The sequence below is a fragment of the Eschrichtius robustus genome, chromosome 4 (assembly GCF_028021215.1).
Source record: "Eschrichtius robustus isolate mEscRob2 chromosome 4, mEscRob2.pri, whole genome shotgun sequence".
Lineage (NCBI taxonomy): Eukaryota > Metazoa > Chordata > Mammalia > Artiodactyla > Eschrichtiidae > Eschrichtius > Eschrichtius robustus.
Window position 1 is genome coordinate 148,627,858 of NC_090827.1, and position 27,545 is coordinate 148,655,402.

At 54.4% G+C, this 27,545-nt stretch overlaps 1 protein-coding gene across 3 annotated transcripts in view; it reads left to right on the forward strand.

Annotated features, from left to right (window-relative positions):
• Positions 1-27,545, forward strand: part of SORCS2 (sortilin related VPS10 domain containing receptor 2) — a 501,532-nt gene that overhangs the window by 163,408 nt on the left and 310,579 nt on the right. For 2 of the 3 annotated variants that reach the window (XM_068543485.1, XM_068543486.1), the window contains exon 2: positions 24,814-24,881. In XM_068543485.1, the coding sequence (XP_068399586.1) occupies positions 24,814-24,881 (68 nt within the window). Of the gene's footprint in view, positions 1-18,281; positions 18,390-24,813; positions 24,882-27,545 lie in introns of all 3 variants that reach the window. The other variant, XM_068543487.1, reaches the window with a different exon arrangement.

Below are 27,545 nucleotides of genomic sequence, written 5' to 3' on the forward strand. Positions count from 1 at the left end.
GGTTGGCGCTGGGCTAGGACGAGGAGGAGGGGAGAAGTTTGTATTCAGAGGACGGATGGGCCATCTGGGAGCTTCCTCATTACAGTTCTCGATAATTAGTTATAAGGAAGCTGAGAATAGGATTAACAACTCGAGTAAAACTATTTAAAATTAGGGTCCTTGGCAGTTTGGCTGACTAATTTTTATTGAAAAATTATACATCAACACTATCAAAGCTTTTCCAAAAAGAAACAAGGTCGCCCATCACCATCAGGCAGGCAACTATTTTCCTCTTCCAATGGCCTGCGTGCAAACGCAGCCGGTTTGCAGGGTTGCGGTTGGAACTCCTGGACCATCTCCTGCCCGTGCATCTTTCACTGCACCCACCCCATGCTGTTCTGCAGCCCCAGTCACCATGCTCATGCCCAGCCGAGGTGGTATTTCTCTGGGCCAATCGACTGTATTCCGTTTGCCCGTTGCCTTTTGGCTGCAGCCTGGAGTTGCTTGCTTTTATGCTCTAAGAGCGTTTATGCTCTCTTCTGTGCTTTATCCCAGCTAAGTCCCTGCCTTTGTGCACATGGCCTGTCACTTGCTCTGCTCGTCGCCACGTGCTTTGTTCCTCCTTCCTGAGTCCACCTGCCCCGAGCAGCCCCACCCCGTCCCCCAGGCAGCTCTGCTGCTGGGGCAAGCCTCTCCCGGGTGTCTCCGCTCCAGGAACCTGCCCCGGGCCTCGGTCTGACTCAGGGCTCTCTCCCTGCCCCACGGGCTCCTGAAGACAGAGAGGGGCTTCCCCGGCACCAAGTAGAGCCGGGCATTTGCCGATCATTCTCGGCACCTCGTGCACAGAGCCGGGCTGTTTGTCCCAAGGTCCACGGTGTCCCGAGGACCCTTCTGCTGCCTTTCTGTGGAGGTTTGCAAGGGGCTGTGCCCACCTGTGCACCGACTGCAGATTCTGAGGGCACAAGACCCCCCTCCCACCAATCCTGGTTTGAGAAGCTGCCCATTCGCACCCTGGCGGGTGGGTGCCGATCAGAATCTGAGGCCGGCGAGGCCCTGGCCCGTGGGCTGCTCACTCACCCCTTGCAGCCTGGAGCACATCTGAAGAGCCCTTCTCTGTGCTCCCGGAGAACCTCATGACACTTGCCTGGTTTCCATGGCGATGTCAGTTTCCATTCTGACTGCTCTTGAGAGGGATTATAATTTCATTATTGCATACTTAGGTCTGGCACTCTGCCTTCTTCAGCCTCCACGTTTCGATGTCTTGGTAGGAGTCTATTCACTTATAATCTGGTAGAAAAAACGGATTGAGTCAGAGCCGGAGTTATTTCCTTCTCCCCGGGGACCGAGGATCTCTGTTCGAAAAGGATCCCGGACACTATGAGATGCCGGTGGGCAGTTTGGAATTCCCGGCGTGCGGCACGGGCTCGGGAGCTGTAGGTTGTAATGACGTGTAGATGAACTGAGCTTCCGTGGGGTTGCCTACAGGCAGGCCCCAGGAGCCACGGAGGTGGGGGGCCCCGTCAGCTCGCCGTGGGTTCCGTCTCCGCTCGTCACTCGGTAGCTTGTTTCTGCTGAGTTTCTCCCGTGGAAATTGGTTGCCACGTAGGCAGCAGCAATGGGACACCCCCCAGACCCCTGGGCACTGGTTTTTTGGATGAAATGTCCTGACCTGCCCATTTTCTACCTTTCTATTCACATTTTCTGGCCAAATTCGCCCCTGACCCTGTGTGGCCTAGTGCCTGCTGGGCCCAAGGCCGGCGTCTTGGTGGCCATCAACGCCTGAGGCCTCCAGTCGCTGAGCAGACCACACTTTGCAGGTAGTGTCCAGAAGGGGCCCCGGCGGCGCTGCGTCCCCTCCCCGACGGGAACGCAGTGGCCACGCGCTCCTGTCCACATCTGTGCCTGGATGGGCAATATGCTCACGGAGGAACGGCCTTGAGCTGGGACATCCCAGCCACAGCTCGCCTTCCAGTGGGCCTTTGTGCTTCGGTTGGGATTTTGTTGCAGACACATCGACAGGTCGCTAATCTGGACCGGGGTTGGAGGGAGCCTCAGAGGGAAATGTCTGACCGAGTCCATCCCTCACTGGGCTCCTGGTGTGGCCGTGAGGAAAGGAGATGTGCAGGATGGGCTCATGAGATGGGGGAGGGCCTGTGAGGCTGCCTGGTCCAGCTCTGGCTTGTGTGGACCCCCGGGACACCTCGTCCAGGTCCTGCCTGGGTGCCTGCTTGCTCGCCCCTGGTGATGAGGAGCTCACTGCTCCGAGGAAGGGGACACTCAGCCTCAGATGGGACGCTTGTGTCTTTTCCTGCCCCCGAGTCAAGGCTGGGGATGCGGAATCATGGAAAAGGGGTGCTGGGTGTCTGTATCGGCGTCTCATTCAGATGATAAATGGCAAAATTCCAGAAGCATCAAGGCCAGCTCCGTGGACCTGTGTCTCAGGGCATGAAAACTCCCACGTTTCCACTTCCTGGGCTGGGTAAGAGATCTGTTTCCGGGCCTGGCAGCATCGCGGGGCTGGCGGTTAGCGCACTGCTGTGGGATTTCTGAAGGTGGGGGGGCTTGCCAGGGCCAGCGGGTGGGGATCCTTGTCTCGTTCATCCAGTTCTTGTGAACAGTGGTGGGGAGCACGAGGGGAGCCCAAACCCCACTACCTCGGTTTGCGCGGAGGAGCGTCTCAGTTCAGGCCTGGCCACCCAGAGCCAGCCTGGGCTGGCCCAGCGGAAATGGTAACAGCAGCCAAACAAAAACCCAGACAAAGCAGCACGCACGTTTGCATGTTTCGGCTGCGCTGAAATAAACCTCCACCCGCCCAAGAATCCTTAGAGGTGTCTGTGAGGCTCTCGGGCGACCAGAACTGTGAGTGTCCACGGCATGGGGGTAGGGGTAGGAAAAAATGGGTCTGATTTCTCGTCCAGTAGACCTGGCCGTTCCGTCGCTCTCATTCAAGCCCCTTTCTCTACCATCGGCTGCGTGGTATCTGTGTGCAAGTTACTTAACTTCTCTGAGCATCAGCTGTGAATGGGGATAATAGTACCTAATCATAGGGTTGTTATGAAGATTAGTTTGGGTGAATGCTTATAGCTTAGAAAGTTCTAGATAAGCGCCTTTGATATAAACACAAGAGCTGGGTGAATTCAATGCACGAAGATGTGGAGACGATTCTCGGTACGTAATAGGGGCGCAGTTGGATTAGTTGAGTCTGCACCTCTGGCCACCTTAAAGCCCATCTGGACAGAACTCTGTAAGTGTGCGCAGCTGTACCGAGCACGACCTCTGCTGTCACAGAATGTCCCGCCAGGTTGTAAATACAAAGCATGCTTATTACAGAAAAACCTGCAAGTGTGCAAAAGAGAAAAGAAAACAATTCACTAACACCCATTCTTCCACTCAGACACATTTCCATCTGGCTCGTTTTCTGCGTCTGTGTGTGTGCGTGCCCATGTCTTTGTGGGTTTGCACATAGGTGTGCGTGTATGAAGTTTTTAACAGTTACAAGGAGCAACATTCCCAGTTAGTTTATCAAGAGTTTGTGGTTCCTCCACTGGGTACTGGCCCTGCACCAGGGCTGGGATTGGAATATGGATGGTGGGTCATGGTGGTTGCCTTCCAAGCGTTTATAGTCTCATGGAGGAAACAGACACACACAGAGATTTTCAACGTGTTTGTGAAAGTGTAGAGAGGACCTGCTGTGTATAGAATCTCAAATAACTCCCGTGATAACTGCGTATGAGTATTTTCTCGGACCGTTGTTTGCCTTTGTTCCCGTGATTTGTGTTTGCTGATTGAGTTAAATGGTTACGCTACAGTTTATTCACCCAGTAGACACTGCTCCTGGCTTGCTATTCTAAGTCAATAGTGCCGAGATGACACACAGACACAGCTTTGAATGTTTGACAAGCAGATGTGTTAGCCCAGCGCCAGAGCTGAGGGCGGTGATGGGCTGACAGATCAGACCTTCTGCCAAGGGTCTGATTCTAGTGGAAGGAAGGATCTCACAAAGCCACACGGCCGAGGTCTCAGCTGGAGCTCCAGCGACGTTTACCACTTCAGCTTCCGGTCTGAAAGCCAAGACCGCATCTTGATGCATGTTGAAATCATTCTGGCCAAATTTGCCCCATCATTAACTTTCAATCACTGTTAATTTTAGACAGGGCTCTTGATTCACGTTTTTTTGTCTCTGTCAAGCTGATGGAGATGGGTCTGTTTTTAGCCCTGGTGTGATGGTGGCGGGGTGCTCCTTCACTCAGGATGGCAGAACGCCCTCCAACACAGCTTGTGATTTAGCTAAATCAGCTCAGGAAGTTTACATGTGGAACTGGATTTGACAGGCCTGCTTTATAACAAGTCACTCCTGCGAAGGGAGCATTCTGTCTCATGTACTACATAAGGTACACTTCAGCCAGATGTTGGTTCTCAACAGAATTGTTCCCCGCCTCGTCCTTTGGCGGAAGATACAGTGACTTCACCCTGGGGAGAGCTTGTAAATTCGATTTCAGAAATGAAGATCTTTTTTGTGTTCAGGAACCCAACCCTTCCAACATTTTCTTCTCTTCAAACAAGTTACCAATATATGCCAGTTTTCACGATGAAGGATATATATATATATATCCTTCATCAATATATATATATCCTTCAAATATATATATATATATATATATATATATATATATATATATATATATATATATATATATAATTTTTTTTCCTCTGCTTTTAGCTAGAATTCCTTAGGCTAACCTGAAGTATTTAGAGAAGCAGGGTCATATTTATTTATTACAGGTATATTTATATCAAATACAAATGTGGGAAGATGGTGGCTTTTCTTGGCCATGAAAATGAAACCAATTTGGTTGATGAAAGTGACCTTGAATGAAACCATCATCTCTGTTGAAGTTTACTTGATCGCGTCTCTCCTGGCTAATGTTTATTATTGCGGGGGGCGGGGGGTTCATTCAGATAACTTAAAGCATCTGTATGGGACGCCTTCCCTTCCCCGCTGCTCAGAGAACCCCGTGTGCCAGGCTTTGCCCGTGGCATCCCACCCAAACTTGGGTCCCTTCTGTGACTGTCTCAGTTAGAGGAAGGGTCATATTTCTCTTCTTGTCCCATTGTCCAGCATGGATTCAGATTAATTATTGGCATTTGTAATTGACTTTGGCTGAGATAGGGAGCAAAACAGAGCCTTTTGTCAGATCCCTCTCAGTTTTCCAATATCATAGATAGCCCATCTTTGTTTGATCTGGTGTAATCAGTATGTCAATCACACATTTGAAACAGAAGTGGGCAGTTATCATGGAAGTCTGTTACACCAGACCCTGTGCCTGGGAGGGTTGGCTGAGGATGCCTGGGTTGGAGAGAGGCAGGTTGGAGATCGGGCCACCTCTCCATGTGGACTTGCTTTGAAAATAAGGACTCTTTTAGAAATCACATGCGGGCTGTGGTTTACTCCCTAGTTTATTGGTTTGTGGCAAGTTCAGTGGGAGCTGGGCTACTTGAGCCTCGGTCAGGATTGCTGTTCGGTGTCTGTAGAGTGACTTCAGGGAGCAGATGCAGCCTGTGTGGTCCCATGAAGCAGAGCTGGGACTGATGGGTAGAAACTGGGGGAAACGGGTTCAGCTAAAGATGAGGAGGGGCTTTGGGAAGTGGGGAGCATCCCATCATATGAGGTATGCAAGCTAAAAGGCCGCTGGCTGGGGTGCTGCAATTATAACGGTGTATGAATGAGGCTTCGCCATCCACAGGTGAGACTTACGTGGTATTAGTCTCCTCACTAAACGTTCTTCTCACAATAGGCATGCAGATATTATCGGAGTCCCATTTTACAGATGGTATGCCCGAGGCTCCGAGTGATGGACAGCTTGCCAAGACTGCTTAGCTAGAATGGGACAGAACCTTGCAGACCCTGAGATTTTCTGGGACTCTTTTTCTAAGCAGAGGCAAGGGACTCAGTAGAAATATGTCGCTTTGTTTGGAGGATTTATACTAAGACCACTATGAACGTCCCACGTTCTTTTAGGCTGTGGTGTGCTTAGAAAACACGGTGAAGACAGCTGTAGACATTTGCTTTTCAGAAATGACCAAATGTTATTTTAAAAATGCTTTTCTTAAAATACTTAGTCTCAGATGTTCAAAGCATGACTCTGATGATTTGCCTCTTCCTGTAGCTGGTCCCCCCTACATCCAGTCTGCTGGCTACATTCTGCCTTCGCACCTGCCCCGAGCCAGGGTTAGGAGATACGGGACAGAGTTAGGAGATGTGGGACATCGCTGGTCGCAGGCCCTCGAAGATTTCTCAGTAGCAGCCACTTCCAGAAAAGGTGTGAGCATCCGAGATTGCCCAGGGAAGCGGTTTCTGGGGATGTCACCAGGAGAGTCTCCTCCCAAGGGGCACAGTCCTTCGGAGGCCGCCTCGGTGACGGTGCTTGTGCGGCAGAAAGAAAGCCCCGATAAGGGCCGATGGAGGCCGGGGTCACCGTTCTCAAAGACGTACTCAACACCAGCCTGGGATTTGGGGCTTACCCTGAGCCGCCATGCAAGCCTGGCTCTATTTGAAGAGAATCTCTGCCCACGAATACGGATCTTGTCTGCGAGCTCCCACAGCTTTTTGGATTTACAGAAATAGCATTTGTAGGGGATGGGCTTTTGTTTTCAGCCTGGTTTTACAGAAGCTGAAGTTGTACTTGTCTTGTGGTTACTTTCCATCGACTTCCGTGTCAGACGTGCTCACTTTTCCATTTATAGAAATGGTGTGAAAGTTTCCCGTTTAAGTAAAAGCAGTGGGTTGATTTAAAAAAATTTCATAAGGTGCCCTCCTGATGGGAGGTGATCCTGGTGCACCTGCTGAAGGTGGCCCCTGAATGACCAGACATGGGTTTCTTGAGTCGTTCGGCTGCCCGACGCTGACAAGGATCCCTGGCCCTGTTTGAATGGGGCAGGGTGGCCACCTTGACCTGCAGCCCAGCCGAGAGAGCGTTCGGGCTCAGGTGTTGCCAGAGAGACAGGGAGCCCAGAGTTGGGAGATGAGCCCCAGGGGGAGCAGGCTGTGCTCAAGGCCACCCCGAATTAGGGACAACCTTCCCCAGGAGATGACATCAAAGGGCCCTCCTGCCCCCCACCCCACCCTGGCCCCTTTCCACAGAAAGCCCACTGTCCCAAAGCCATCCTCCTCCTCCCTGGGGCAGGCTGATTCCCCGCAAGCGTGGCGTTGTTGACGGAGGCTGGGGAGCGAGAGGGGTCTGGGTGCAGAAGGAAAGGCTCCTCCACCTGCCCCACCCGCTCCACCGTTTCTTACTCAGAGTACAATTGAAACCTTCTTTGAAAAAATGTCCTAGACTAGCGGACACGTCTAATCCCAAGCCTCCCGAGATGTCCCAGTGGGAGGGGCAGTGTCATTCTCGCCCCCTTCTGCCATGACAGCCCAAGACTCTGGTGCAGCAACCCTGGCCTGCAGCCACTCGCAGCGGGAGGACCTACTGTGTGCCAGGCGCTAGGGAAGCAGGACAGGCAAGCCCTTGGAGGACCTACTGTGTGCCAGGCGCTAGGGAAGCAGGACAGGCAAGCCCTTGGTCCTTGTGCTCCAGGAGGGACGGATCCCACCTGTGAACCCTCAGAGGAGGCAGGATGCCATGCAGTCGGTAGCAATGGTGAGGAACAAACCCCCCTTGATGGCACCAGCCCCTCCCGATGCCAGGCCGGTGGGCACAAAGCCCACCCTCGAGGAGCCTCCAGGGAGAAAACGGGCCAGTGCACAAGGGTGGGATACGAGGAAGAAAGTGACGCAGGTCAGAAGACACGGCATCACCGGGAAAGCCCGAGACGGGAGAGGCACCAAGGGCCTCCGGAGGCCCCTGAAGGGTGGGTGGTGTCACTTGGGTTGGGGAAGGCATTTCAGGGCGAGGAGTGGGGTAAAGCTGGTGCCTGGAGCTGAGTGGGGGTGTGCTGGGGGGGTCTTGTCCCGCAGGTCTTGACTGCAGGTGCGGGGTCTGGGCAGCGGGAGACACGGGTGGTGCTTACGCCTGGGAGTGGAGGGAGGCCTCGCCATCCTCATTTGCATTGAGGTAGCATCACCGAGTTCCCAAGTGACGTCTCCAGGTTGTCCCCGCGCTTAATGGCCCCGTGAGGCACAGAGACCAGGCGCCTCTGGAGAGGGCCCCAAGGCAGGCCAAGGCCACCGAGGTGAGTTTGGAATTGATTTCCTGCCTGCCCTGTGGGGGAAATGGAAAGGGCTTATTGGCCCCATAGATTGATTGGGTCCCACACTGGTCTGTAAACCCTGAAATGGGGTGGAAGATTGTGCTTACGCGCCTATATGTTTATAGGTTTCCCGAGATTCTTAGCAGGGTGCCCTTCCAGAGGCAATGTGAAAGGCACTGTCCTCCTAGGTGAGGGGGCGGGTATCACTGATACATCTGCCCTCGAGAATCAGCAGGCAAGGAGGGCTGGGGGGCAGGCTGCAGGTCTGGAGAGCGGGGATGGGGTGCTTGCCCAGGGGTCCAGGGAGGGAAGGACGGGTTGGACTGTGGTGGGCCAGTGGGGGTCTCCTGCAGACACAGGGCTGCGTGCCAGGGCCCACAAGACCTTTAGAGACCCACAAAAATGTTTTAATTTCCTTTCAAATCAGAAGAAGGAAAGTTTTACGTCAAGGAAATGTTTTGATATATAATAGGAATATATTCTTTTTTTTTTTACACCAGTGCAGCTGTAAAATAGAAATGTTTAATTTTTTTTTATGGAGGAAGTGGTCCACGGAGGCCCAAATGCCTCAGGCCCCCAGAAGTCATTTTGCACCCCAGATGGCTCAGAGGAGCAGATTCTGGAAACCAGGACAGAATCCATTGTTGGTCTCTCCCACTGGCTTTCTCAGAAGATAAATTAGTCTTTGCAGGGCTCAGATGCGCCCTGGGGGCTTCTTCCCAAGCTGGTAACTGATCCACCAACCCCCCTGCTTTCCTGACACTCCTGAGGGACAGGGCTTTGCGGGTGACCGGCCTGTCTGGACTCCGTAAGGTCAAGGGAGCTTGTTCGGGGGCTGCTGTGGCCAAAATCTCAGCCTTCCCAGTTGGATGCAGCCAAAGGCTTCACTATACCATCACCTACGTGTCCTTTGTTCCGGGCTCCTCTATTCTGATGTGACAACATCATTTCCAAAGAGAAATTCTTGGAAGTAATGAACATGTGGTTTCCTGGCTGGAGACTGGTGGGGAGAAGGGGGAGGGCACTGGAGCCTGGGGAAGGATTTCTGTTTTAAAAACAGGATAAGCACTTTCCACCCACCTCCAGGAGATACCCCGGGCACTTTTTATGTTGAGAGAAGTGCGGCACCAGCAGCATAACAGCTTCTCCAATTACCTTTCATTACCATAAATAGATCTGAAAAATGCCAACTCTTCCAGGTAGAAACACAGAACATCATTTTGAATAACGACGGCCAAAAGAAACAAAAAAATCCTGTAATTTCATTAAAAATTTTACTTACGGTGATTATTGAAAAGGAGGGGTGGCTGAAATTAAAATTCAAGCAGGTCATGAGAAATGGACAGTAAATAATATTTTTAAGACAGCCGAAGTGGAAACGTCTACGAAGACCCACCTATTAAAATAATATACAGATTTGGTGGAAAAATGCCATTCTCCACAGATCAGTAATGTTCCTACATTTATTTTCTGCTGGCTGATTTCGATTTATAGGGAGCCTTTCAAAGCTTAGTTCTCAACTCTTTTTTTAAACATTGGGCTTCGTGCCTGTGAAGGCGGCTGATTGATGGAGGAGCTGAGCTTCTCTCACTTGCTCTCTGTTCGGGCACAGCCCATGGCGGGAGCCCAGCATCTCCCGAGGGGAACTCGGGGAGGGAGTGAGTAGGGACCCCCGGGGAGCTGGGCTGCCGTGTGGAGTCTCCCAATTCCCCCTTCTGTCTGGGGCCAGCTCTCTGTGTGAAGGGGCACCTGGGGCAGTGGGAGTGTTCCCTAACTGGAGTCAGGCAGCCCCTGGTGGAGACCCCAGCCCTGCCCGTTCCCTGCTGTCACCTCCAACAAGCTGAGCCTCAGTGTCCGCATCTGGAAAATGGGCGAGTGCCTGTATCAGTGTCCTGGGGCTGCCGTAACAAAGTACCACAAACTGAGCGGTTAAACAGCAGAAATTTATTCTCCCACAGTGTAGAGGCCGGAAGTCCAAGGTCAAGGAGTTGGCAGGGTTGGTTCCTTCCGAGGCCGTGAGGGAGACTCTGTCCCAGGCGTCTCCTCCAGCTTCTGAGGGTTTGCTGGCCATTCTTGGGGTTCCTTGGCTGGTAGATGCATCACCCCGATCTCTGCCTTCATCGTCACATCGCCTTCTCCCTGTGTATCGTTTCTCCTCCTCTTCATAAGAACACTTGTCACTGGGTTTAGGGCCCACTCACATAATCCAGTATGATCTTGAGATCTCCAAGTATTGATACATCCTCAAAGGCCCTTTTCCCAAATAAGGTCACATTCACAGGCTCCTGGTGGACATTCTTTGGGGGGCTGCATCCAACCCACTACGTCCAGGGTCTGAGGGGGCTCAGAGCTGGAGGTGGGCAGAGGGTTCTGGAAGCCTTTCCAGACAGACGTGCCTGCGGTGAGCTCCTGGTAGGAGTGGGGATGTGCCTGGTGAGGGGAGGACGGGCGGTGGGGGGCAAGGATGTTTAGGAACAGCGAGCTGAAGGCTGGGCGCAGGAGAGCGGGATGAAGGTGAAGAACTACAGGTGCGAGGGGGCGGGGCCTGTTCCAGGTGGGCGGCTGTCCGTCCTGCCTGATTGGCGCGTGCTGTCCACCTGTGCCTGCTGTTGTTCATTCGTTAGGTCATTCATTCCCCAAACCCTGCCAAGTGCTGCCCCAAAGGCGAGGCTGGAGACCCGGCCCCGGCTCCAGAGGCACCGGGAGTCAGCCTGTTTGTGCGGTGGTTTCAAGGCCTTATGAATAAATCAACCTTAATGCAGCAGTTTGTTTGGATGAGGGCTCTCGGAGGAGTGGTGAAAGACGGCCACGCCGCAGTCTGATATTGGAGCCGTAAAACATCCCATGCAAAGCCGGTGGAGGGGCTACTGGGGACCTGACCGGGTCACAGCGAGCTCGTGGCGGGCTGGGGTGGGAGGGGTGCTGGGGTCCCCGGGAAGCCCCGAGCCCAGCCTGGCTCCTGGGGCCTGACACACTAAGGTCAAGGAAAGCCCATCAGCGTGGGGCATCCAGCACTGAACCAGTAGTGAGTGTGTCGGCCGTCGGGCAGCGCTGGGGTCCATGAGCCCCGGGCTCCACTGTGAGGGAGGTGGCTCTGAGCCTGCTTTACTGGGCACCTCCGGAGGCCGAAGCTTGGGACGGCAGTTTGGTTACAGTGGGACGCATGCTTCGCCGCCCTCTCGCCCCACACTGGCGTGGTCCACGGGGACGCATAGGGCGAAGGGCGCCCTTTCTCCCAGCCGGGCCCCCAGAGGCCTCGGGGGGGCTGTGCTCTGGAGTCATGGCAGCCTCGCTCTGTGTGCCTTCATGTTCCCCCCTGCAAAATGGGGACAAAGGGGTTCCCAGCAACCAGGGCTCCTGGGAGGGTTAAATGAACTAACGTCTGTAAAGTGCTTAGCACGGGGCCAGGACAGCGTAAACCCATATGATTTTAATGCTCGTGATGATAAAGAGGTTGTCGTGGCTCAGGCACGCAGGAGACACACACGCTGCTGCCCGTGTGCTGTGGACCCTGTGGGCCGGATGGTAGTCAAAAGCCATGCATGCTTCCCAGGGAGGCCAGGCAGCTGCGTCAGGAAGCGGCTTCAGGTGAACACATGTGCCTCTGCAGACGACTGCACTTCAGCTGCCAGTGTGGGCACCGTAGGGGCCAGGAGAAGGCCCCCCCGGGACCCTACGTTGGGAACCGTGCATCTTGTACTGTCTCCCCTAGGGAGAAGGGACCCTGGCCACCAGTGGGCGGGGTAACGGGTTCAAGGCCATGGCTCCCCTGAGTTGTTCTCTTTCTTGCCTCCAACTTCCGCTTTTACTTCTTAGACCCCGGGCAGTGTCTGGTCCCCACGTGCTGGGGACACCTGGGCAGGGCCTTCCCGTCATGTGGAGGGACCCCACCGTTGCTGCTGTTCCCCGATGGGCGTTTGTGATGGGCCTTGGTCTCCAACACGGGGCCGGCTGGACAGCAGGCTCGAGCGTGGCCGCAGGCCCGGCCATGTCTCAGGGGGCCCTCCTGGCGGGCACGTCCTGAGGTCCTCGGGGTGGGGGGAGGTGGGAGGCTTGCATAGTCGCAAACCGTTTATTTTTGTTTGCAGCTAGTTGGTCCGTCTCTCAAGCCTCTCTCTTTATTACACCATTTTATTTAAAAATAACAAGAAGTTACAGAAATAGTGCAGAGAGCCGTGTATCCTTCACCCAGCTTCCTCCGATGACGTTACTTTACGTACCCACTGTCAGAACCAGGAAACTGACGTCAAGCCTCTTTTGCAGGGAATCCTGCATTTGGGTTAAAGCTGGTGCTCAGATCCAGACTGCCCTGTCTGCCTTGTTTGGTCAACATCCTCTAAGTGCATCTACGTCGTTCCTCCTAGAAGGGAGAGGAACCAGCGCCCTCCCACCCCAGACCCTCATCAGAAATCCTCCTCTGCCCTCCCCAAGCCACCAAAATGCCGTCCTCGGGTTGCCTCATTGTCTTGGCCAAAGCTTCTGGAACTAGGGGCCTTGCGTCGGGTCATCTGCCTTCTGCGTCTACAGAGAGCAGCAGTCTCGCCTTCCCAGGACCTCCCAGACCCTCCCAGGTCCTCCCCTGCTCCTGGAAGCACCAGCCGCTCCCTCCCGCCTCTCCTAAGCCTGTTGGTGGGGGTGGGGGGAGGTGGCACATCACCACCAGCGAGATGGATCTCGAGGTCCAACTCAGGACTTGCTGGGTGGCCTCTGACTTCTGTTCCTGCAGCTGGGCTGCTGCCAGGCCCCCAGCACCCAAGACAGAATGGCCGGATGAGGTCACAGCTCTGTGGGAAGAAAGGGATCCTGTTTGGGGTCGGGTGACTCAGAGCCCGGCAAGGCATCACCGAGGTCGAGGTCAGCTTGCCTGTGCTCACGCAAGCTGTTGAGGAGGAAAGGGACAGTCACTGCCCCGCCCCCGTTGGTCGAGTCAGCGGGGTGCCAGGCCCTCCACACACGTTATCACACTGCATCGTCACAGCCACTCAGAGACGTGTGGCCTTTATCTTCCAGTGTTGCTGACGGGCAGGTGACACTAGAACAGGGAGGGACGCCACACGGCACTGAGGGTTCGCACGTGGGCTGGGCTGGGCCCGGTCCAAGGCTGTGCACCTTCCCCTGCAATGAGCCTCACCCTGGCGCTGGGCTTCAGAGCAGAGCAGATAGGGAGGGGATGGGGCCCAGCCCTCAAAACATGCTTGAGCTCACGCCTCCTGCCGGAAGATCAGATGTAATCAAATCAGCAACCTAGTCTGGAGACATCCTGGAAGGCTTCCTGGAGGAGGTGGCAGCTACACAGGCCCAGGAGGTGGAAAGGTTCAGGGATCTGGGCCAGGGGAGAGAGGAGGATGGGCACAGAGGTGGGCAGATGAGCCTATGGTGGTGAGTAGGTAGGTCTGACCATTCATTGATTTATTTATTTAACAGACTTCTCCCCGAGTATTTCATTGTACACAATAGCACCTCACCTACACTGCTACACACAGTATTTCTCATAAATATCACTAAACAAGTACTGCCCGAACCATCAGATGCAGGATGGTATTTCACAGAGAGAGCCCATGCCGACTCTAGTCCCTACCCCACCCCTGAATCTAGCGCTTACTGTGACCCTATTTGTACCCACACTTTAAACCCAACCCTAACTCTAACCTTAACCCTAAACCTCACGCTAACTCTAACTTCAGTCCTAACTCTAACCCTAGACCCTAACCCTAGCTCGCCACGGACCCACCACACTCATTTCATCTCTGCTTCAGCTCTGGGAGCCGGCAGCAGCACCCCTGTGTCACAGATGAGGACGCTGAGCCCCCGAGAGGTTAAGCCCGAGAGTACGCGGCTCATACACGATGGGGCCAGGATGCAGACAAGACCCTCGGGCTCCAGGAACATTGTCGTCCCCTTGTGAAGTCCTCCAGGCTCTGCAGAGGAGCCTGGAGCCGGGGGGGCCCGGGCACTGAACCGGGAGGAAGGGTCTGGCAGGTGTGGGGACCCAGGCTCTCTGCTCTGCAGGAGATTCTTCTGGTGGGAAGTGTCTGGTGACATCAACAGCTTTGACAAGTACTTTCTTGGCCCACTGGGAGTGAGAACCTCCAGGGAGGCTCCCGGAGCATGTGGGGATCCCCCGCAGCTTGGAGCATCAAGGAGGGCTTCGTGGAGCAGGGGGAGAGGGTGGGTGAGGCTCCTGGGGTGGCGGCAGTGAGCCGGGGTGGGTTGGCAGCCTTTGCCAGCAGCCCTGGGTGTCTGCCGGGTGGCTCTGGGATTGACCGAGGCCCGACTTTGGAGAACCAGCACCCGCCGTGCAGCTTTCTGAGCCTAAGGGATTCCCTCACCCTTCCCCTTGGCGGTCTTTAGCAGAGAAAAATAGGATTCCTCCCCCTGGTAAATAAGTGCAGAATCAATTTCTCTTAAACGGAATTGGCTTCTCTGCAGAGGATGCATCTGGGGTGAAGGCGACCAGTGCTGAGCCTGGCAGCCTTCCGGGGGGAGTGGGGATTGGGCTGTCCATCCAGCTTGTGGGTCACAGGAAGCCCCCTCCTCTTTTGCTCAGGCTGGGGAGAACTCCGCAGGGGGCGGTTCTGGAAAGAGCCATGGCCTTGGCCTCAGGCCGACCTGTCTGGTTCCAGCTCTGCTGTCCCTCGAGGGCACCTCTGGGGTGGCCACTGCCCTCCTCCCACCTCAGCTTCTAATCTGGGATGTGGGAACGACGATGCCCATTTACAGGGCTGTGGAGGGAACCAAATGATGGGGAAATGAGCATCATTCTCTCCCGGCCCACTGTGTGCAAGCTCTTGGGGAAGAGCCCTGTGCTTCTGCGGGGGCAGGGGTCCGTGCCCTCCCCTGCGTCGTGATTCGTAGCCATGTCTGCGTGGCGGGGGGGGGGACCCCCCGGGGGGACCCTCCCTCGGTTTTTCGTCACCTGGTCCAACACCTCGCTGCCCCGGAGGGAGCAGGGCTGCTCCAGGGCCCAGGCAGCCTGCTCATTTAGGAAGGGATTTCTCAGTGGTCTTCACTGGGGGAGTGGAAGCACTTATTGAGCGCCAACTGAATGCTTTCGTCGGGGTCTAGTCTTTGTCCGGCACGTGCGCCAGCAACGCCGGCATGAAAATGAGCGTCGTTCTCGTGTTTTGAGGTCAGGAGGGAGAAAGACTGTGGCCAGACATGAGGGCCCCGTTCATCAGAGGTGACAGGCACTGGAGTGGCCCTGTGGCCCGTAGTGACACACGCACACACATGCACACCTATGCACGACGTGCATGCACACCCCTGACGTGTGCAGATGGAAGAGGTGATAGGCCAACGGTTCAAAGGGTTGCAGATAGTAAAATGTCCCCAGTGAAAACCTCCCCTCCCTCCTGCCACCCCTCCGCCTCCAAATGCCACCACATTAAAAAGTTTCTTATATTCCCTTCCAGCGTGTCATCATGCATCCTCAAGCGGAAATGAATATCGATCCTTATTCCCCACCCTCACTTTTTTAATTGAGGTAAAATTCAAGTAACATAAAATCCACCATTTTAACCGTTTTGAAGTGTACAATTCAGTGGCTTTGCCTCTCCTATTTTTAACAGAAAAGTGACACCGTGCTGTTCCCCACCCCACCGCCCCCCCCCCCCGGCCTCCTCTCACTGAGCTCACCATCCTGGGGCCATTTCTGCCTTGTCCGTGGGGCATCTTTGCTCTTGGACGGCTGCACGGTGTTCCCATGGGCAGCTGTGCCCTGGCGAGTGGGCAGGGCCTGTTAGTGGATCTGCACGGTGTTTCTGGTCTCCAGCTGTTATAAACAGTATCGCAGGCAATAAATTTGGACATCCCTCAGTTCATGTGCACAAGGATGTCTACAGAAGAGCTCCCTGGAGTGGAATTGCCGGGCCACGGGGTAGATGGGCTGTGATTCTGTTGGCTGTTGGGTCCCAGGGGCCTGGAAAGAGGCTCCATCGTGAGCGAGTTTGGTTCCTGCCCCTCCTGCCTGCGGCTCTTTCCCTTGTCCTGGTCCAGCCTTTCCCTCCCTGGGCTGGCATCCTTCTAAGTGCAGGTAGCGAGGACACCGGGGCCAGCCGACGCTTGTCTGGTAGGAGGGCTTCATCCTCAAGACGTGGGCCAGGAACAGCTCTGCTGTTGGGTGAGGAATCTGCCGAGTCCTGCGCCATCCCGCAGGGCAGAGTAGGACACTGGGCTCAGAGAGGCCAAGGGACATGGTGACACGAGGCAGGTCTCAGGCTCTGGCAGTGGGTGCATAAGGCAGGGAGGTGCCCGCGGACCTCACACCAGGTCAGCCAGCAAGCTGCCACCCCCAGACGTGCCCTGGCTGGGTCAAGGCTGCAGCCCCTTCTCCAGGAGGGACTTTGCACAGGAGGGAGGTCACCCGACGCCCACCAGTTGTAGATCAGCCTTCTTGCCCAGCGCAGGGTGGGCAGATGCAGGTCTCTCATGAAACTGGTCCAGTTCCCAATTCACTGTGAATATTTGGGTGATTTTTCTTTTCAGTCAACGATATGAAAATCTCCCCTCCTGTGTTTTGATAATCAGCCCGTTCCCCTGGGATGGTGCTTTACAGTTTTTTTTTCTTTTTTTTTGTAAATAACTTTTATTTTTAAAAATAGGAATCTAGTAAAGTGGTTACCTGATTATGACCAGGTGTGAATCTTCTCTATTTAGTCTTTTTCTTTCAGTTATACGTATACATGTATCTATTCTTTTTCAAATGTTTTTCCCATTTAGGTTGTTACAGAATATTGAGCAGAGTTCCCTGTGCTCTACAGTAGGTCCTTGTTGGTTATCCATTTTAAATATAGCAGTGTGCACATGTCAATCCCAAACTCCCTAACTATCCCTCCCTCCCACCCTTCTCCCCAGTAACCATAAGTTCGTTCTCTAAGTCTGTGAGTTTGTTTCTGTTTTGTAAATAAGTTCATTTGTATAATTTTTTTTAGATTCCGCATATAAGCAATATCATACAATACTTCTCTTTCTCTGTCTGACTTACTTCACTCAGTATGACAATCTCTAGGTCCATCCATGTTGCTGCAAATGGCATTATTGCATTCTTTTTCATGGCTAAGTAGTATTCCATTGTATATATGTACCACATCTTTATCCATTCCTCTGTTGATGGACACGTAGGTGGCTTCCATGTCTTGGCTATTGTAAACGAGTGCTTTACAGTTTTTACAGTCCTTTGATATCTGTCCGTTCTCCGATGCACCGTCACCTTTCAACGAGGTTAGGGTGGATAGAGCAGGGACTTTTGTTCCCATTTTTTAGGTGAGTAAACTGAGACTCAAGGGAACAGAGAATCTGCCCAACCGGCGGGGCATGACCAGCAGTGGGACAGATGAAACAAGCCGGGGCCTTCTCTATCGTGAGGGTCCCCCTGCTGGGGCCCAGGAAGGCCCCCACGGCCTCTCTGAGACTCTCATCTTCTTTGGAACAGGGTGTAAGATGCCGTGGCTGGGTCAGGCCTCCGCAAAGGCTCACCTGGGGGCGGGGGGTATGCCTTTAGCTTACAGCTCGGTACAGAAAGCAGCCCTTTGTGTGTGGGTGTGATCCACAGTCCCTCCATAATATCATATGTGAAGATCCCCACGTGTAGTTGGCCTCCCACATTTTCTATACGTGAACACGTGTTTACAGAGAGTGAAAAACGTACCTACACCTGGGCAGCGCTTTTCCGAGCATCCCGGAAGCGTATGTGCAGAGGGAATGTCATTATCAATGGGCCCTGGGTCCTTGGCTACTTTCTTCTCTGTGGATCTTCACGCCTGGCATGTTGAGAGATTAGACTGTTTGCTGAATGAATACTCGAAGTCACCATTAAAAAAATCTTATTTTCTGCCTTCTTTTTTGACCTCTGTTTTCTCCTCCTAATGTTTGATTCCTGATTTGTTGTACTTGTTCCCACATCCAAGGCCCACCACGTATTGATACAAGTTGTTATGATCTTGGGGTCATTGTTTTATCTCTCTGTTCCTCAGTTTGTTCATCTGTGTAATGGAACAGTTGGTGCATGTAAGGTGTGGCGTGGGTGGTGTATAAGCATTTGCTGTCATCAGTGGAGGTTCTGGTGAAAGACCCTGACCTCCTTCCCACCCTCAGCATCTCTCCTACAGGGAGCAGTGCATCACGGTGCAGAGAGCCAGGAGTGCGCTTCTGCCAGAGGACGTATCTACCAGGTGACCCTGGGCTGGATCCTTCCGCTTTCTGGCCTCAGTCCTCAGGTGGGCTCCTAAACCCTCAAGATGGTTCCAAGATGATGGAATGTCATACACGTTCCAGCGTCAACTTCCGCACCTGGGCAAGTGGACAGGTGGGGTGGGGGTGGGGAAAGGCCACACCGGGAGATGGTCTTGGCTTTTTGGAGCCAATTTTCAACTGATTAATTCACTCAACAGCAGGAGGGAGATAGCGCAGAGGGGCAGAGAAGTGCTCTACATACAGATATCAGCATATGCAAAGGCCCTGGGGTGACTGACAGTCATGGCAGTGAGTGCATGCCTGAGGGTAGAGTGTGTTTCCTGCCAGGTCAATAGGAACAGGTCAGCAGAGTGCGAATGGAGAGGACAGGGCCCTCTTGGGTGATATGAGGAGACCCAGCTTCTCATGTAGGTGAGCAGATGGGGATCCAGGCCTGGGGAGGTGAGGACCTGGCAGTGCAGCTTCTCAAACATTAAAGCACAGATTGTGAATCAGCAGGTCTGGGGTGGGGCGTCACCCAGGTTGTGCGCTTCTAGGATCTCCTGGGGAGCCAGTGTGGCTGGTCCAGACCCCACCGTGAGTAGCGAGGCCCCAGACTAGTCCACACCATGGCTGGCTCTGTCCGCTTGGCCTGGAGGACATCAGTGTTGCAGGGGGGCCTCCTGGGGCCTCACGGGCCAACTCTAAGTTTTCCCTTTGTCTGATGGGAAGTTGATTTCAGAGTTCACAATTAGTCCTGAGTTCTTGCTGCTCCCCCCCTTTTTTTTTTTTTTTTGCAATGTGCTTATTGATTGGCAGCAGAATTGAGCCTGAGTATTTGTTATTTTTTTCTGATTATTCTTGACCTCTTGGAAGGCCCACAAGTGTAAAGAGGCTTGAAAGTCTGTTCCTATTGGCTGTTTAGAAGGCTCAGGGCCCTAAGTTGGAGGTGATCTGGATGTTTCTCATTCTGAGGTGGGCACATTTTGGGTGGCAGCGCTGAGCGCTCCTAATGGCAAACTCGGTGAAGATGAAGCTCGGTGAAACCCACGCCGGTGCCGGGGTTAGACCAGCTCACAGCTCAGCGCTCTGCCCCTCCAAGAGCCCGTGCCTCGAGCCATCACCGCCTTGCTGACTCCGACCCAGATGGGTACCGACTGAGGGGAGGAGGCTCCAGCAACTTTCCATCAGTGGTGATGGTCTTGCAGATCCAACCCCAGGATTCCGGAAATAACTGACCTGGAAACGTGCCAGTGGCCGCTCAGGGGGCGGGGCCTTAGCCCCTGCGTCTGTGTTCCGATTTCTGGTATAAGCTCCTGTGCATAGATATCACCCTCCCAGCAGCCTTGTGAGGTCCTATGTGAATCAGCTCCGTGTCACAGATGAGGAAACTGGGGCTCAGAGGGTTTAACTGACTGGTCAGGGTGGTCCAACTGCACCGCCCCCGCCTCGTTTTATTCTCATGCCTCTGAGAAGCGGTGCCAGGAGTGCCAGCGACACCTGATGGAGAAGATATAAACAGCGCTGTGGACGCTGTTTCCAGGTGGGACTGGCCTCCAGCAGCCCCGGGCACCGAGACTCCCCCACACCAGCCTGCCCTCAGAGCAAGAGATCCCTTCATGACACATCCGGGTCCTCGGCTGGTGGGCGGGGCTTCCTCCACCTACGGGGCTGTTACTAGAAGCCCCTTTCAGGCGCTTTGAGACACAGGCCCGGCGCCCTGTTGCAAAGTGAATGTGACAGGCTCACTGGAGAGAAGAGAGAAGAGCACACTGAATGACTCACTGTTGGGTTTGGAATTGAACTGTGGAGTGGGGGCCGGAGACAGGCTGGTGGTGATGGAGCTGGGGGTCTCTCCATGAGCTGATCGTGGACGCCAGGGTTTCCTCTCCTTCGTAGGGAGAGAGCCCTTGGCCACCCACAGTGAGGGAGCAGGCTGGCACGGGCCCGGGATTAACGTGAGGGGCGGTGGGTGCGTGGCTCGGCTCTGGACCGGGATCTCTGGGGACCAGCGTCTGTCCCCACTGAGCCCCTTTCCCTCTCAACCTCACTCTCCCCACTTCTAGAGTGAGGCACTGGAGGAAACTGTCCCAGGTTCCCATGGGTTCTGGTGTTTAATCTGGTGCCCATGTGGGCCTCCTTCCAGCCCCTGACCTTGACCTGCCCTCCTTGCTTCCCTGACTGGGGATACAGGGCTCAGCAGGCTTGGTAGAACTGGGAGTCCAGTAGACACGCTCTCTCCAGGGCATGGGGAGGGCTGGAGGGGCACTGAACTTGGGAACATCAGAGGCGCGGGCAGCTGCCTGGGGACCAGCTACGTTGTTCACAGGGTCCCGTGCGTCGTGAAAACCTAGGGCCCCTGTTCAAGCTTTTTAAGAATTTCAAGACAGTGACAGCAGAGAATTAAACCAAGCGCAGGGCCTCCTGAGCGCAGGCCCGAACATCTGCACAGGTCGGTGCCTGCCCACCTGGCCCGGCTGCCCGGGACACTCTCGCTGGGTAAAGGGGTTGGGGGATCTCATGCCCACCTGGCTTCCTGAGCTTCCTGCCCTGAGGGTCGGGCTGGGCATTGCTGTGAGTGAGCCTCAGGGCTCAAGAACCAGGCGTGCTCTGCACCCTCGGGTGGTGTCTGCTGGGGTCAGAAGGAGGGGTGGTCCAGGCAGACGGGCTCTGGAGGGAACCCAGACATCGGGGTGGTGGGGTTGGCTGTGGCTCGGCCTGGGGGACAGATTCTGGTTCCTCTCGTCATCAGCTTCTGTCCGGGGATATTCATTCCTTTACTCATTCATTCACTCACTCAACAAACCTTGGTGAACTTTTGCGCTGAGCTCAGCTCTGGGAATTTGGGGTGGATCGAAGGAGCGCTAACCCTAACCTCTGCCTTCCCAGAGCTTCCGGCCCAGCGGCCTCAGGGACAGGCAGGTTTCGGGAAAGTCCAGAGAGGTTGGCTCCTCTGGGGTCACGGCTTGGTCTCTCGGGGCGGAGGGAGGGCCGCTGGCTGGACCTTGGTGAGGGCGCAGCCAGGGAACCATGGGCATCTGTGCGTCCCATGCCGGGAAGGCAGACATCACGGGGAAGTCGGGGGATGGAAACAGAGCCAATGAAAGCCCTGGATTGGCCACAAGAGGCCCTGGTTCTGTTGTGTACAATGTCAGACGAGCCACTTGTCAGCTCTGTGACTCGGTTTCCTCATCAGTAAAATGGGAACAATAGTAGCGACCCCTCCCTGGGGGGCCGAGTGAGGATCCGATGATAAACGTGCCGAACTGGCACAGCGTAAGCCCCCAGCGCCCCCATCATGAGCCTGCCCACCCCCAGGGCCCAGAGGACCGGAAGGCAGAAAGCAGGACACGGGCGTGATGAGGGATAGTGTGGTGATAGTGTTGCTGTGGCCTGTCCTCCCTCGGGATGCAGGCGCAGCTCACAATCCTTGTCTTCTCCTTGGATTTCCTACCGTCCTGAGACTCCAGTGGGCTGTGGGCTCAGGCGGCCCCTGGGGCGGGGAGGAGACCCTTGGCAACAGCCCGAACACAGAAGCCCCAACTCACATTCCGCATTTTTCTCCCGCCCAGATCAAAGCGCCCCAGAGCTGCAGTAACACACCAGCTGCTGGAAAAATAGCTCCTGGCATATTTCATTTCCAAACCCACTAGCTGAGGGCCCCAGAAGGCACGCCATACATTTTAGTTCTTTGAAACAACGTTGAATAGACGTTTATTCTGGAACATGGGTTTAGCCTGGCAGTTAAGCTCTGAAGTCCCATAGTTTCTGCATCCGGGAAGCAGACATCCCCCTCGTCTGCTCCCTGGATGAGTCATTTTTGGCGCAGTATTTAAGCTTTCTTTGCTGTAGTTACTTCATCTGTCAAATGGGGATCATAACACGGTGGCCCCATAGGGTTCCCGGGGGTAGAGTTGACGTGGGTGAACTGCGTGCCCTGGTGCCCACACGTCGGTGACAAAGCTGGCATTGGCGAGTGTTAACAAGGTGTGGGGGGGGTCACTTCCCAGGTGCTGCTGACAACTTCATCCCCATCCTCCCAGGGGATGCTGGGTATTATTTCCTCATTGTACATCCAGAAACCGAGGTGCCTGGAGCTTGAAGGTTCTGCCCCCAAAGCAGAGGGGTCCTTCCCGCTGCCAACTTCAGAGTCAGGGGTGCCAGCTGGGGCTGCCCTGTTCTCTCCACCCCCCAGGCTGACCAGCTGGGCAGCTCCTTGCGTCAGCTCCGAGCAGGCACGACCCGGGTCCTGGTCTCGGGACCCCAGACTCTCCTCTGGCTTAGTAGGTCAGGGTGGTGCCGGGAGAGCGAGTCCGTCCCCCTGCATGAAGAGGGATGGTGCCCTCTTGACAGAAGAGGGTGGCTTGTGAATGGATGTCCAGGGCATCGCCTCTGCCTGGCTTCATTGCCTTAATTATTGTCACTTAGGGAAATGCCACCTCTGTTTCTTCCAACAAGCGGCTTGAGTGCTCGTAATACAGCAGGCGCTGTGCCCAGTGCTGGGCATAAAACAAGACACAGTCCCCTCCCTAAAGGGCTCCTTACCCAGTGTTGGAAACAGACCCCGTGAGCTGTGCTGGGGGAGCGGGAAACGCAGGGTCTGAAGGATTTTGGAGGGGACGTTGAATCCAGGGGAGGGGTCTGGGGGACTTCCTGGAGGCGGTGTCAATTAGCCTGAGATCTGAAAGCTGAGTAGCATTTAACCAAGGCATTAGAGGTGGTGAGGGGAAGAGGGTCCCAAGATGAGAAACAGCTTGTGCAAAGGCCAGGAATGGCTGGAGCTTAGGGTGAAGGGGGTGGGCATGAGTGGGGAATGTCACCCAGAAGGGAGTGGGAGGGGGAACCCCTTGGTGATTGTCCACAGCGGCAGAACTAGTCCACACGGGCAGAAGTTACCGGGAGACTGGGCTCAGCCCACGCAGGGGCCCGGGCACCACGGTAGGGGCTCGGGCACCATGGTAGGGGCTGAGCCCCCCGCCCCTCCAGGTGTGCGAGCAGAGCCCAGATGGCAGGTGCTCGAGAAGGCTGTGGGGGTGAGGATTTAACCCTGGATGGGGCCGGATTAAACAGACTTTGAGGTCCCTTCCAGCTGTCACACTCCCGCTTCTTGAAATCCCCTCTGGGAACAGCAAGAGTATAAAATATAAATCAATAGGTTAAAAATACGCTTGTCTCCTGCGCCCAGGGCCTGTCATTCTGCTGCCTTCCCCCAATCTTCAGAGGATTCCGCTTGACTAGGGCAGCCTGAGAGCCCGGCAGGAGAAAATAGCTTTGTTCCCGAGCAAGGCAGGCTGATCGCGCCTCCAGTGACAAGACCTCTGGTTTTTATTTTTTTTTAATCATCGCTGCCTCTAAAATGCACACTGTCCTGTTTCACTTGACATCCCTTCCTTGTATCTTCCCTGCTTTAATCACCAGGGAAAGAAAGACCAGCCAAACTGCTGCAGCGGCTACGCCCCCAAAGACGGAGAGCAGAGAAAGTCCTGCTCGTGAGAAGGAACCAAACTTGGGGATGGCCAGTGTGGTGACCCTAAATTAACCAGGCCAACGGCTCCGCTGGGACCTAAGGGCTGTTCCCACTTTACCTCCCGGGGTTCCCATGGCAACGGGAATGTTAGGAGCAGCTAATAGGGTCTGGCAGTGAGTGAAATGAAATTTGATGTACAGGAAAATGCAGTGGCTAGTGAAGTAATTGGGGAGGGGGCTCTTTTCCTGCCCCGCAGGTGAATGAAGCCTCGTTTCCTTGTGATTGTTACATTTTTGAGGGGAGAGTTTTTGGGTGCTCTTACACACATTTATTTTCATTTTTATAAACAGTTGCATTTGCTGCACAGGCATGAAATGAAGATGTCTTGTTACGTAGGGCCCAGTGTGTGCGGTGAATAGTTTAGCACCAATAAATAGTGTGTGTGCCGTCGATGATTTATGGGCCCCTACAGCTGTCCCAGCTCTCCTCGCCCACCTTCCCAGCCCGCTGTCGCGGGCTCTGTCATCAGCTGCCACCCCGGGGAACGTAATGACACCATGTACTTCCGGGGATGCCCTTGTCTCACCTTGCCTGCTGGCCAGCTGCTGGTCATTCTCGAAGGCGCTGGTGGGGACTAAGCCCCTCTTTGGAAGCCTTGCCCCATGCGTTCTGTGCCCACCAGGACCACCACCTCAGCATCCCTTGGACCACAGTTTGAGATAGCCCAGGCCCGAGCTGGAGTGATTCCTGCCGAGTGGCAGCTACTGGGTGGACCTCACAGAACTGGGATGTTCCCAAAATCATTCTGAGGAGCAGAAACCAGCGCCGGGTCTGCTCTGGGGCAAGGTGGCCGGGACTCCGGGGTCAACTAGAGAGGCCCGGGCAGCTGACACTGGAGAGACCCCAAATCCTGGGTGGGGGAAGTGTCATTTTATATTATATCCCCCGTTCAGAACCTTGAAATCCACTGATTTCTGCCTTTGTCTTTGTTGCCACCACAGGTGATCTTGATCCTGACGAAGTATTACCATGCAGACATGGGGAAGGTTCTGGAAAGTTCTCTGTGGCGGTAAGTCAGCCCGAGGGTGGGCCTTTTCTCCTCCCATACCTGCGCGTCTCCAAGGCCGGGGTCTGAGATCCCAAGGCCCGGCTGGAGCAGCCCCCCGTATGCTGGCGGCCTCTCGACTTTTCTTTGGCTAGAAAATGCATACAGAAGTTGAAAGCTAATAAAGAGTTTCGTCAGTGACACAGACAGGGCTGGAGAACAGACAACCGTTCAGAAAGCTTCTTTGCTTTCTTTCCTTTCTGTGTGTGCTCTTCTCCCCTCGCTTTTTTTCCTCCCCCGGGGAAGGGGGTTTGCATTGTGAATTCAGGTCGGTGCACAATTTCCTCTGCTTGTACTCTGAGCTTCCGACACAGCTCCTGGAGCCCCCCAAACACGCCGATTATCCTCACGGTCTGGGTGTCTTTTTTTCTTCCTGGCTCAGCCCGAGAGCTTGGTAAATAAATAACGCCCCCGGCCAGCGATGGCTACTACCTCTTTATATGTGAAATGTGAATTCAGCCCCAGAACTAGGCAGCCTCTTTGATGTTTTAAATGAGGTGGGAGAGAAGGAGGCCTTGAGAAGTCATTTTGGTTAATGATCATCTTTGTATTGACGTCTGCTCACCCAGGAAGGGGAAGGCAGTTTCCCACCATCTTGGGCTGTGGCTTCAGAGCTTCTGTCAGGCAAGGATGCTGGGTCCTCCGGGCCCCGTGCGCCATTCCCATGTTCTCTGGGTGTTGGACCGCTTTGCTTTTCCAAGATGTGTTTCTCGAGTAATAATTAATTGGTTTTTTTAATTTGAAATCCATTAAAAACACCGAAACCTGCTGATCAGGACTCCTGATTTATGTGCAACCACCTTGAGTTGATTTATTTTTGACTTTTGGCTTTGCTTGTAGTGAAGGCGCTCTGTGATTCATTGTTGGTTCTTCCTGAGGGAATTCCGTAATGCTTTGGCAAGTTGCCGAGATGACCCTTGAGTTGGGTGCTTTCTTTGCCAGATGAGGAGCAGTATTGCCTTGGACCAGCCGGCTTGGTCGCCCTGGTGCTGATGTGGGGTTCGGGGAGCCGGGTGTTTTCCTTCCCTTTGCCAGCAGAAGCACCTTTCCTAGCCTGCCCCTCTCAGCCGTGGATTTGCCTCCCAAACTCACCAGCCTGCTTTCCAACTCCGTCGCCGGCCTCAGGACAAGCAGTCTGCGACAGATGTTTTCCTGCCGAGACCCCCAACTTCTTTATGTGTTGGTACGTTCTAATCTCGTACCTTGAAGCAACTCTTCCACCAAGGAGGTTGCTTTCAAAAATGCCCCTCCAGGGTCCGATAAGGCCGTTCATTGTTTGGGATGAGAGCGGGAAGTGGTGAGAGCGTTTAAGTTCCAGTGACGTCTCATCGGCTGCCCTTTGAAGAGTCACATTTGAGGACTGGTTTCAGGGCCAGTCTCCTCGGGAAGGGCCGGCCCCTGGAGGGCTCCCTCCTGCCAGGTGGATGGTCCAAGGACAGGTCCCCTTGGCTGCAAAATGGAGAGAGGCACTTGTCTTCTCTTCCTCCAAGCGGAATTCCTTGACTAACGAACGCATTCCCCAACTCCTGCCTGTCAGCCCAGATCTCCATGAACGTTCGCTAATCCACCCGGAGTGTGGGTACCAGCTTCCCTCTGCTCTTGCAGCATCTCAGCACCGCTGGGGACGGAGAGAGTGAGGTTATCGGAAATGTTGCTTCGGGTAGTCAACGGGCCTTCCTGGTGTAATGTGTGCTGATTCAGACAGAGTTGCTGGGTGTAGTTAAAATTTGCTGGGAGTCCTCGTCGGGGTAGCGTGGCGGGTGGAACAGACCTTGGCCAGCCCCACAGCATGGGGACCAGGCCTCCAGACTCAGAGTTCTTCAGAAGCAGGTAGGGAAACCAGGATGTTACCGACCAGGGTTCTTGGCCTCCTTAATCAATAGAAATTGATCAGAGGCCAGACAAGAAATTCAGGCAAGGCTTTACTGGGGCCCCTGCTGCAGCAGGGGGGAGCGAAAACAAACAACAGGTTCCCTTGCTCGTTCCCTGAGGGGGGCGAGCTGGTCCCTTATATGGGGTGAGGGGAGGGGCAGGTCCCGGGGAAGGGGCAGCTTAAGCGGTTCGACCACCCCTTCGGTGGGGTTGAGTGCAGGGGGGCAGGGGGGCATGCTCAGGACCCTGCTTTTGCTGCCGGCTCTTCAGAAGTGGCAGTTGGGTTTTTGGTCTTTTTGTCTTTTGGTCTTTTTGCACATGCACGCAGTTATTTTTAGATCCTTATAGTTTCTTGGTATTTTGTTGCTGGAGGAGATGTTTGTCCAGGTGCAAGCGCTGCAGCAAAGGGTCCCAGGTCCCAGCCTGTCTCAGGGAGGCCAAACCACCCACCTCAGAGCTGCTCCACAGGGACCTGTTTTTCTTCCCAAGAGCCTCATTCTCCTTGTCTGTAAAATGGGGATAAAATATCCCTGGATGGGAGGTTGTGCAGCTGAAGGAGCTTACCTGTGAATCGTCCCCAGGACAGCACACCCTCTAAAGCTAGTTTTTCTCCAAAGCAAATCAACAGATTTAAAATTTCCACATTCCTTTCTCATTCCTGTCTCTAGACTCAGACATTTTCTCTCCTTTATTAAAAATACATGCAGAAGCATCAGTCATTTCAAGAAAGTTCACCCACATCCCCACGCGTCGGGC